This window comes from Lepisma saccharinum, chromosome 2 (assembly GCF_977018435.1).
Source record: "Lepisma saccharinum chromosome 2, izLepSacc3.1, whole genome shotgun sequence".
Lineage (NCBI taxonomy): Eukaryota > Metazoa > Arthropoda > Insecta > Zygentoma > Lepismatidae > Lepisma > Lepisma saccharinum.
In genome coordinates, this window is record NC_139230.1 from 16,208,999 (window position 1) to 16,221,794 (window position 12,796).

General features: G+C 38.4%; 1 protein-coding gene across 1 annotated transcript in view; it reads right to left on the reverse strand.

Moving 5' to 3' along the window:
• MAPk-Ak2 (MAP kinase-activated protein kinase 2) overlaps positions 1-11,961 on the reverse strand; it is a 44,152-nt gene extending 32,191 nt beyond the window's left edge. Inside the window, exon 1 of the mRNA XM_083117103.1 lies at positions 11,614-11,961. Coding sequence (XP_082973229.1) covers positions 11,614-11,763 — 150 coding nt within the window. The 5' untranslated portion in view covers positions 11,764-11,961. The remainder of the gene's footprint in view (positions 1-11,613) is intronic.
• Between the last annotated feature and the right edge of the window lie 835 nt (positions 11,962-12,796).

The window sequence follows — 12,796 nt, forward strand, 5'->3', positions numbered from 1 at the left end:
TCTGAAATATTTAGATAAGACATTGAACGAACAGAGCTTACAATTTTGAAATGTGGTAGCACTTTAGATATCAGTCACATCCTTATGTGCGCAAGCCACATAGTTTCACCTGTGACGATCAACTTTTACAATAATATTTCCCATGAATAAAACATTACAAAGAAGAATTGAGTGCATGTTATTGAAATGTCATGAAAGTAGAATAAAGTTAATTGTGGTATAATTAATCCAAACACTTTTCAAATGATTCATTTCATTTCTCAAAATTTAGTGTGTGCAAATGTTCTGTTATCTTTCTAATGACTTCCATTGAGACAGTGACCCCTCCCACCCTCCAGTTCAGTGCATTGATTGAATGTAATGGGTTGCTTGCCTATGTAGGATAAATTTTATTTGTGCTTAGGAGATCTATACCCAAGAAGTCTAGCACTCTCATAATCTACCACAATTTTTTTATCTTGTTACCCTGCCCCCGTGTTTTTTTTCCTTATTGAAATATTTATTAATATGTTAATTAATTGGGTAATCAAGTGTATAAACATATATATGTGTGATTAGTGTAAATCAATTTATTATGCATTTTTAGGTTCGTATTATTCCATGTATAAATACCATGTAGCTCTCTGTTCTTGCTTCGTGTTTCGAGCGTTCAAAAGAAAGGCGGGCAGTTTAGCTGTTAAAGATTAAAAATTTTGAAAGAAGGGCGGTTGGCAACAGACGCCAACCAAACGTATATAAACTCCCAGATGAGAGTAGGGGAGGTCGGCTGTTGGAACTGAGACTTGGAAGGGAGAGGCTGTTTTTGCTTCGGTTAGCTAGGACCGGAGGACAGATCTCCCGAAACGGATGCTGTAGAAATTGGATTGCCGGGCAAGCTAGTGCCTTGGTGTCCGATTTACAGGTAAAAAGGTAGTTTGTACTGGATGTTATTTTGAAGTAATTACGGTGCGCTGGGCAGCCTAGTGCCTTGTCACCGTGGAGGTTGAGAAATGTACACGTCGAGCGGCCTAGCGCCTGTTAAGACGTTTCTTGGAGTAACGCGAGTCTACCTTGTGACAAGCGTACTTCAGATGTAATTCATGAAATGTAAAGCATCCAGGTACAAACAATAGAGATTCCAACATCAAAATTAGAGTTTTGGCCCGATAATTAATTAGAGAAATGAACGTTCGGAAACGACTTGTATATACTTCAAATTTTACGTTAATTAAACTTATAGAAAATACCAAAAATTTCCGTTTTTAATTTCACACAAGCTGGACAAGGTAATTTATCCCCCTGATCATAAAGGTTTCGCAAAAGGTTTTCCGTTGTCTCTTGTAGTTAATTATATAATTATGTTGACTTGTAGCAACCCACGTGCATTGTCGTACAAAGAAAGATACCCCTAGACAAATCTGAGCAGAGTACGAAGTGCACCGAACCTCGAGTGCGGAGGTAAAGTGTGGGGGGCAGGATAGTAACAATCTTAAATATAGAGGGTGTGGGGTACTTACTTGAGTAAATACAATGCATACGTATACTTTCATATTTTGGCCATTTTTGACATTTTTAAACCTTTTTAGAGACTACAATTTCGAGCTTGTGCATAAAACCTTCAGGAGCATTGTGTGCGACATTACTTGCACTGTAAATTCACAATAAAATTATCAAAACATAATGCACGATTTAGGAGGTACATGGGTGCCTTGGATGGGCAAAGAAAGACAAGTCATCTATTTAGTGACCATGATAACACATTTCTGCAAATAGAACTGCAATGGTATTACATGTGAGTGAAATTGAACAATGTGTTTGAAGATGGTGAATGAAAAACTGATTTTCCTCATGTTACACACATGCTCTATACCATGCTCTCTATTTTGCCCAAACTGTCTACAATGCATTTTTGGAGTATAAGGAACTAAACTTAGTCATTGTAGATAATCTGTCAGCCCGAAATTTTGCAGTAAATCATTTAAAATTATATTTCATAGTTTAGGAGAGGAGTGGTGGTAACATACATTTTGCCATAAATGTAAACCTTTTGAGTTGCAATTTTTAGAGTTACAAGATAAGTTAAAGGATTGGTGTTATATTGTATTTGAGAAAAATTTGTCACCATGTTTAAAGATGGTGGACGACAGACTGATTTAACATGCCTTGCGAGAGCTTTAAGTTATGCAAATATTTGAGGTTAGATTTTCGTAGATTAAGGAAACCAAGTCTCAGCTACATTAGGACATTACTTGAGCTTGAAGTTTTTAATAAAAAAAACTAATATAGTGTGGGGTTTTGGATGGGCCACCAATTTTGAGACCACAGTATCTAGCAATTTTAGTTTTTTTAAGCTGAAATTTATGTCGCAAATAGATACACCCAGGGAATGATTTTATTTTGCATTTGCATTTGTTGAAAGTATTTCAAGATGGTGGATGAAAAATTGATTTTTCATATTCTGAGGTAGCTCCCAAATTCTGATGCCACTTTCAAATAACTGCCTAAACTACATTTTTGGACATTAAGAAAAGATAAATATTTTAGGGAATTTCTTAAGCTATGGTGTGACAAATATTTTTTTTTAACAATATAGTGCATATGTATGTTGGGATCCAAATAAGGGCCACTAATGTTTTGTCCATGGGAACTGTTAGTTTCATAGCAACCAGATATTTTGGAGGATGGATACGATATTGCATTTGGATAAAATCAGTCTAGACAATTAAATATGTCAACCAAAATTTTGGCATGGTTAATTCACGGAGGAGATATTTAAACTTGAAACATCCACAAAAATAATGAGAAAACACAACTGTGAACAAACTGTATTGAAGCAGATTTAAAAGTGTGTGTGTAGCTATCCATGTTGTATAGTAGGTAAAGGTAAAGTTCCTCTGGCATATCCTGGGTGGCTACTCACCGGTAATTCCTTGAATTATGCGTGAACAATTGGCTCCGTGAATTTTGCTCAGTAAATGTTAAAAAATTACAACATTTATTAAATTCACATCCCATTAAGGGCATCCCCGATGGTGCAGTGGTAACATCGTTGCCTTGTAATCAAGGGGTCCTGGGTTCGATACCCAGTGGAGACACATGGTGGTTTGGATCCAGCTTTTAACTGTAGCTTCAGTCCTAATTAGGCTTTCTGTGCATAAAGTGGACTTACAACACCAACTCAATCAATCAAACCATATCCCATTGAATTTATAAATGCTCTGAGGCAAGTTTTTAACCAATTTTATTTTTATTGAGGAAGGAAAAGAAAGCTATGTGAAAAGTAAAATTGAATTCTCTTGATCCGTTTATTGTCCTTTGTAGAACAATCTATCTGATAGATGGAAGATTATTGCAAGATAATATATCCCGAAGTTGAATAGGTAAATTTCAGCTTAAAATTCTTATATAATTAACAATTTTTTGTACATTAGTTTATCCCGTAACATTAGTAACTTATGTTTGTAGATGTATTTTGAGTGAATATCTGAAATTCAAATGTAAACCCCGCACTTTAAATTTAATATTTGAAATATACATATGTGCCATTTATTTGAATTGATTTAGAATTTTTGGATACATTGGAATCACACAAACTTTATATTGTTAATATATTTGTGTGTGTATGTGTGTGGGTGGTGAGAAGCGGTAATACGTAAGGTTGAAGAAGAGAAAACATCTTCTGATGACCTTGATTTTTTGGAAAGTTCACCTTCAAAACTAGGAATTATACTTGAATTTTATCATGGTCCTAGAGTGGCCACCCTGATATATCACCGCACCATGAAGAAACATTCAGAGGATATGTGGGTAGGGCCCGACATATTCTTGATCTCGGCCATTCTGGAGGTGATGTGATCACAACCAAACTTCAGCTGTCTTTACCCCCCAGAAACCATTGATTTGAGGTTGGGTGAGTTCCAGAGCTGCTTTATGCAGGGACAAGACTGGAAAAATTCCGACCTTAGATCACCCACCCCAAGATTCGAACCTGGGTCTTCTGCATGGTAGTCAGCCAGCCTGTCTACTTTTTTTTTACGTAATAAAAGTAATACTGCTAAGCAGTAGTATCTCCCTTTTTCTATCAATTTTCTCTGTATTATCATTGGGACAAACACAAATATCCATGTCTGAATCAGGATTCGAACCCAGGACCCCTGGCATTGCAGCATGCTGTGCTAACCACTCTGCCACGGAGGGTGACTAAACCACCACAGCTATCAAGTATTAGTATAGTATTGCAATGCGCAGTCCTGGGAACTGATCACAGATCTATTAACTGTTACGCCATCCAGCAAGAACAGAATCAAATTGTTGGTCAAATATTTCAGAACATAGTATTTTCAATACGGAGAAACTAGTACTCACTAGATAAAAGTGAGTACTAGTTTCTCCGTATTTATATAAAGTAGACTCACGATTAACGGAGGCTCCGGGTTAACCAAGGGAGTTGTTGGAATACATCGTGCTTCATAATGCAACCCCCTGTTTGTTTATGGAGTCAAGTCACCGTCCATGCTGCACGTGTTCGATACATTGTTGGTGTATCCGATTGTTACGGTGGTGTTTAAGTCTGTGTAGGCCTATTCTAAGCGGGAAAAGTAATCTTCTCATTTATGTTGTACTAGTAATAAATAATTACTATGCAGTTTTAAGTGTTGTTTCATCATTTACAACCTATTAGCACATTATCTCCGTATTATCCGAGTTTTTCCATATCTCTGTCCCAATTAGCCTGGATAATCGTGAGTCTACTGTACTACCGTGTCTCTCTTTTCCCAATTATGAATAATATTTTAGATAATTTAATCATTTGTCCCACACTGTGGCTGTGTGGCTATGCTATGGGATGCGTGCGGGATTGTCTCTCCTTGGGGAAAAGCAACAGCCTTTCTCCTGAGATTTCGGCCTGTGTATGAGACTGGTGAACACTCACCATCATGTTTAAATTGGGGAGCTATGAATGAGTAGCGTAACCCGGTCATGAAAACCTACGACGACGACTGGGGGTCTGTCGTGCTGACCACACATCACACCGTAATTGGTTGTATGATCTCCCACCTCGGAGTAGGAACAGGTGGGAGTGTGGCCGGCAGTCAGTAGGTATGCCTGGACTCTCAATGGTCTATTGCGGCATGGGTTATGCATGTTTTTAGTTTAATCATTTCAAGGTGCGAGACCTTGATTGTCAATTCTTAACTATGTTAACAGAAAATATGAAATAGTTTTTGATTCAGTGAACTAAAACAATACAAATTGAATGTTCCAATATATTAATATCAGGGGAAAATGTATTTCATTTTTAAAATATATATATTTATAAACATAACATGAAAAAAACCAATAAAACCAAGTTTTGCCCAGGTTTTATCTGAAAACCCCACCCGGGTTGGGTTTGTTTGAAATGCCAACCCTGTTCGACACACCTCCATTCTATGAAGCACCAACATTTTATGTACATCCTTTGATATTTACATTCTATATATTTTGAAATATATTTTTTTTAATTTGAATTATTTTACTTCGCTCTTGTGCCACGCAAAGATGGGGTTGAATGATGATGTGATGAAATTGATGAATGGACACTCGCAAACACCCATGCCCAGGCCAGGATTCGAACACGGGTCCCCTGTATTCATAGCACGATACACAAACCACTCCGTCACAGGCACTGGCATATTTTGAAATAAGGAAACAAAGGAAAAAACTCCTTAAAAAAATAATATAGGTTATATTTAAAGATTCGTAGTTTGCATTCTGATTAAAACAAAAAGTTTAGCATATTTAAAATATGTCTTAGCATCTGAAAAACTTACTATTACTACTACTTTGGGAACAGAAAATTCCAAGTGTAAATTTCTCCATCATAAATTTTAACTTTCTTGTCTATTATTTTAAATCTTTGAATGGTGCTCTAGAATTCAGCACCCTGTAGAGCAACCACACTGAAAAGAACCTTCGATGAAAAGTCTTCGCGCACCTTTCCCTTCCTCCGTTAAACTCGAGACATAAGGAAGCATGCTCCACTCTGCCCCTCCCCTCCACATGGGAGTACGGTGGACAGGAGTTGCGGGTCTGCGCAGGTTTCTTTGCTTGTGGTTCCACTATAGCTTGTCCCTCCCTACAGACCTGCTGAACAGTAGGAAAATTCTAAATTATCATATTTCAAAAGCATCTGAAATTTCTTGAATATATTCCAGAAATGTAAAAACAAGAACTTGAGTGGGAAATAGTGTGTAGCATTCAAGAATTGGTAATCATTCAGATTGTTTTATGATTTTTTTCAATTTTTTCCTAGACGAAAGACTAATTAACATAGAATTTTGGGAATCATTGTCACACAAAATTTGAACCTTCCCTAACGTAAAAAAAGCACTGTTTGGATTTTGCAAAAGGAAAAAAAAAAGAAGTTATTTAAGTTGAAAAAAAAAAACAACTTAAAATTACCTTACGCAAGAATGCACACTTCCCATGGACAAGTCATTCTCCGTTGATAGAAGCGACAGTAAGTATCATAGAGTAGTGGGATTGAATGTAGAAGTAAATTTCAACCTTCCTGAAACTAATCAGTACAGTTTTCATTTCGAAAAGCCCAATTTATGGGCAAAAAAAATAAGATGTTAGAGGTACCTTGTGCAAAGCTACCAGTTTCACACACATTCCACAGACTACTACCGATATTCCCCTCTTCCTGAATGTTTACAGGAGGCTCAAAGGGGTTTCGTGTTAGAGACTAGTAGTAGAAAGCATTTTGGGATCTTATTTCAATGCCAAGGGAACTAAACCTGACCCACCTAACCTAACTACGTAAGCATTTAGCGATATAATTTTAATGCTAAGAGAACTGAACCTGATCTGCCTCAACTAACAATGAAAGCATTAATGCTATAATTAAAATGGCCAGCTGAAAGATGCAGTTCCTGCATCGTTTCAAAATGTCACCCGCGATATGCTGTTGTGGATGAATAATCGGACATAGAGGTACATAAGGCTATACATAAGGATATGCTATGAACATCCAACGCATTTAGCTTTGAATGTCCACAGACACCTGGATGAAATTTTTGCAAATCGCTGCATCAGACGTGGGTCAGCAGAAAGTCACTCCATTGCATTGGCCACGGTGGCTCAGTCGGTAACACGTCTGACTACCATGCTAAAGGTCCCGGGTTCGATCCCCGTCTGGTTCAAATCCGGGAACTTTTCTAACGTTGGAAGCGGCCCCGGCATCCACCCAGTGTCGAATAACATGGGTACCCGGGGGGAAGCCTGGGGGGTAAAAGCGGTCAGGGGTGTGGTGCTGATCACATCACCCCCACTCACGACCGGATCAAGAAAGTGTGGGGCGTCAGCCCCACAGCCCTTCATGGCATGGTGCTAAGCACAGGGGAACACTTTACCTTTTTTATTGCATTGGCCCTGATATCAAGCACACTTGACAATGCACTCTGGGGTCTTGTGAAAGAAGAGGTGAGGAAATGCTGAAACTCCGACAATGACCAGCTGAAAGATGCAGTTCCTGCATCGTTTCAAAATGTCACCCGCGATATGCTGTTGTGGATGAATAATCGGACATAGAGGTACATAAGGCTATACATAAGGATATGCTATGAACATCCAAACGGACGTCTTGGATCCACAGGAGGCAAGCTGTGTACATAACCACATAATTCAAGTTTAATGTAAAGGGACTTTCCTGCCACCCTGTAGGAGGGGCAGTTCGTAACTAAGACTATAGTAAACAAATGATTGTTGGCAAGTACAGAATTGCATAGAAGTATATACAAGTGAAAAACCAGTGTGTGTTAACAGGCATAAATCAAAATCGAACCATGTAAAAAATGCATATGTAGCATGATGAAATCGCAAGAAAACAAAATGAACTCGGGCCCGATAATTTGACATGTTGGGAAAATTCGAGCATTTACTGTTCCGAAAAATTCCACAATGAGGAAATAACAATATTTTCCCATCCTGAATGGTGGGATTGAAGCAATTTCCCACCCTCAAAAACTTTCCATACCACATGTCCCTTGTGAAAAGCAAGTTGCACCTGCAAGTGTGAAAAAAAAACGTCACTATATAAATTCATGGAAGACCAGATTGTTTTTTTTTTTTCCAAATTCCCCTAGCAGGAAGACTAAATATCATTGAATTTTGGCTATCATTGTCACACAAAATATGAACCTTCCTTAAAGTAATGAGCACTGTTTGGATTTCGAAAAAAGTTATTTATGTTGAAAAACATAACTTGAAAATTACGTTACGCAAGCATGCACGCTTCCCATGGACAATGGGTTTTCCGTTGAAAAGCAAAAGTAAGTATCGTAGACTAGTGGGAATGAATGTAGAAGTAAATCAGTACCAAAAGCGGTAAAATTTTTGAAAGCCGGGAAACTGATTTCTTTATACACGAGAAAGTACTTACGTAATTGGGTTTCTGTAGACTTGTGATAGGTCGTACAAGTGTTCTCTCTCATCGGTCAAGTTATTTCACCGTTAATTCATGTTTGTATGTGAGTGCTAATGGGACCAAATTTTCGTATCCGCAAAACGTATTTCTTCAATTTTACAGGAGAAATTACTTACCGAATGCAGTTTATTTATAATTGTGGAAGTTTGGGGAAGTGTTTTCTCGCATCGTTCATTGAATTTTGCCGGTAAATCATCTATTTTTCGATATAAATGTGTGACCGATGCACGAAAGAACTTGCATCCATTTACTTACAGGTGGTACTTGTTTTTGTAACTGAAGAAGGTACGTTTCCGCAAATGGTTTGTGGTGCTGTGTATCAATGGTTCATGGGGCTATGCGAGAATTGTGTGTGGGGCTACACATATTTTTTTCAAAACCAATTTTTAACTATTGTAACCTATACGTGACCCTACCTAACCTAACCTAACCTTACCGGAAATGGTTTGTGGGGCTATCCGTGCATGGTTTGTGGGGCTATTTATGAATGGTTCGTGGGGTTTACGAACCTGGAAAAAAATACAAAATCAGTAACACGAAAGTAGGTATTTTTCGATGAAGGAGGTTGCAACACTGCATAACCACTGATCATCGACAACGCTAGTCAAGATTTCTCCGCCATATTGCATGTAACACAAACGAAAATGAACAAGCAAGAATTACTCAATATGTCGAAAGTTGAGATTATTTGCGTGAAAAAAACAAAATGCCACCTTGAAGAATCCTTAGGAATGCAGAATACGTAAGTACCAATGTGAAAAAGAAGAAAATAAAGGAATTTCGGCATGAGTTTACAATACCGGACCACTCTCCAATTTCTATAAAATTTTGCCTACTTACTAATTTCGGTGTCCTGATGACGTATCTGTAGTTCATATTTGGCGGTAACTTCTTAAAATTGTACATTTACGTGTAGAACTTGTAAAATAACCATGCGATTTACCACGGTGATTGTCTATACAAAGCAATTCGGAACCATCTTTCTCTCCTAATTCGTTAATGGTCTTCCTTCACGCACAACAATCTTGCTACCATGTGTATGGACGTCAGACAAGGAATGCCTACGAGGTTAGGTTAGGTTCCATTAGCATAAATACAAAGAAAAATTAATATTTTTGCTAACAGAACTATACCTTGTCTTGCCTAACATCAAAAACTATTCCGTGACATCAGAACACAATGTTGCTAAAGTGTTGTGCGATAAATGACACATATTCATTACGTTCTCTACAGCGTTGCCACACTGTTGCATTCTTAGTTGTGCAAGAATGGCGGGACAGAAGAACATTAATGTGCTGCAGTTCTTTCGATGGAGTGTGGAGGAGGATGGACGTGGCCTCATTAACAAGTTAATGGATTTAGGTGTTTTGCCGCAGGAAGGCGATTACATGTGTCCACGCGGGCACGTTTTACAATTGTGCAAGGATCGTGCGTCGGTTGACAATTACACGTAGAAGTGTAAGAAACGGTTTGTATTGTCGAAAAAAAAAAAGTCTGGCGTGCAATTACTCCGTTTCGGTTCGAAAAGGAACTTTCTTCGCTAGATCTAAATTGTCTATGCTACAGATATGTGTGTTCATCAAACTGTGGTTCTCCAATTGTGCACTGAACATTACTTGTGAGGAGGCAGAGATTTCACATAAGACAGGTATTGATTGCGCTTCCTTTTGTCGGGAGGTTTTGGAACATGCGTTCTACGATAATGGGGATAAGATTGGAGGTGAAGGCAAAGTTGTAGAAACAGACGAGTCCAAGTTTGGCCGCAGAAAATACCATCGCGGTCACCGTGTTGAGGGACAATGGGTTTTTGGTGGGATTGAAAGAGGAAGGAGGCGGTGTTTTCTTGTTCCCGTCGAGTGAAGGGACACGGGAACTTTGATATATTTAATTAAGCAGTGGATTCTCCCGGGTACTACAATCATTTCCGATTGCTGGAAAGCTTACGATCACCTACAAAAGGAAGGATGTCAAGCACTTCACAGTTAACCATAGTATCAACTTCGTCGATGCAGATACCGGCGCTCACACCAATAGCATAGAGTCGACTTGGAGGCATGCAAAGGACACTTTGAATTCTTCAGGGACAAAAAAAGTATTTTATTCAGGATATCTAGCGAAATATATATTCTTAAAGAGGTGCCTACATTCAAATTTGGATCGCACAGTAGAATTCTTCAGGCTCGTCGGAATGCTCTACAATCCCCTGACGATAACCAAGAAATTGAAAGTGACAGTGAGGGAGAAGACCATGTGGAGTGTGGACTCGTTTGATTAAATTAAAAGTGACAGTGAGGGAGAAGACAATGTGGAGTGCGTACTCGTGTCATTTGGTAAGTTTGGCAACAGTGTATTGCACGTTGATTTCATGTTGGGAAAATGGCGTCTTCCGTGGAGCTACTGTTCTTATGGTAGGGTAACGTAATGTAAAGAAAACATAGTTCCTTTGCTTTTTTTCTCGATTTCCATACTCGACCGCTAATTATTACATGCAGATTCGTGATTAGGAGTTCAGAATTAGTGAGTAGGCGAAATTTCATAGAAATTGGAGAGTGGTCCGGTATTTCAGACGTTTGGTGGTTACTGAATTTTTACCGAAAATTTTACCAAAATTGCATTTATAGCATGATGAAATCACAATAAAACAAAAGGAACTTGGGCCGAAAGTCATTTGCACAAAAAACGTAGCGAGTATTCCTGTACAGTATATCAGTATTACACAATCTGAACCTGTGCCAACATTTGGGCTGGTTTTTCAATTTTATGATGAAAATAAAATATTACATTACTTCTACTCCCCAATATACAACTGGCTACATTAAAAATTGATTTTTTCTTGTAGTTGGACATATATGTATCAGGAAGGGTAAGCATGGATATATATATTTTTAATAGGGATGTTTAAAACTGTTCGAATAGTCCAGTAGTTAAGAATATGTCTAGGTATGTCGATACAGCATAAGCTAAATTTGTACACAAATGAGTCATTCACCTTACACTTGCAACACTGCTTGCTGAGTGACTCAGACCGTAACTCAGGTCTTCATCCAAACAGGTACTCAGTCAACAATACGTAATACACTGGTTTCTTAACCAACATCATTTCTAGGCTAAAAATTCTATCCACACCCTCAACTTATATTGACAGGGTATATTCAAGCCCTTACCTTTAACGCATATTTCTCTTTATTTTTTTTACTATAGCACTGCACAACTTTCCCATTTATTCCCAGCCCTAAAACTGTGTTTGATATCTCGTAGTCTTCAGTTATAGGGGTTGTCTTAGGTGTTCTTGTTTTGGGTCCTAGTTCATTCATTGCTGAAGATTTCTTTTTTTCACGTGAAACGCCGCACAATAAATATCTTACGAACGGAGCACTCAGAATTAATTATTTGTAAAATACATTCGAAGATCGTCTCCATTCACTTTAACCACACAATCGTAAACACAAAATTGTATGTGTCAATGAAGTTCACATTTGCAACTCTTTCGTAACCTCTCGCACTCGCACGGCAGCCACCTTGAAAAATTCAGTGTTGCCGAAACGAGTTAGTAGAAAACAACAAAATCACGCTTGAAATGAAGCTAAACGATTCAGGTAGCCTGCAATGAAGCAGGCCGTGTCCGGACGGTGCAAGACCGTATTTGAAGCCAACATCATTCGAGAATGGTCTCGCAGTGCGGTCTTGAAGCCTTACACTGGAAGTGAAAGCTTTTCGAATTGCACTTCTACTGCAGCTCCAAATACGATCACTAGCAAGAGTAAGAACACATTGCTTTTCCCGCGTTATAAATACTTGCTTTCACCATAGAAATCACATAGCACTTACCAAGGGTGCCCTTGATCTGCCCTTCCTCCTTAAACAGAGGTTTCCATCCCCCAGCTAGACCGTGGATGCATTACCCCTCAAAATATTTTGGGTGAATACGTAATAATTCTTTTTATTTGAATACAGTAGCCTGTTAAACTGTCCATATTTTTTAATGGTTCGAATTTTCGAAATAACTGAAAGCTAGCAATCTCAAGTGTCATAATTATATAAATATGTATTTAAACAGTGTTTGTGGTTGGAGGACAAGATTTTAATAGCCCACAATTTGGGTATTTAACACAAGGTCTTACACAACTTAAGATCGAGAATTACAGAACCCTAGCTAGAAATTCCTAAGGCCGGGATGAAAATATAATAAGGTGCCTGCTTCTCGTGTTGCCCACGGGACGAGACGGGACAGGCTTTTAAAAATTCGAGACGAGACAGCATTTCACAGCATTTCCACGAGACGAGAGACGAGACAGGCCAAAGTCTCGTCTCGTGGGCAACACTACCTGCTTCAAAGAACTCACCTCC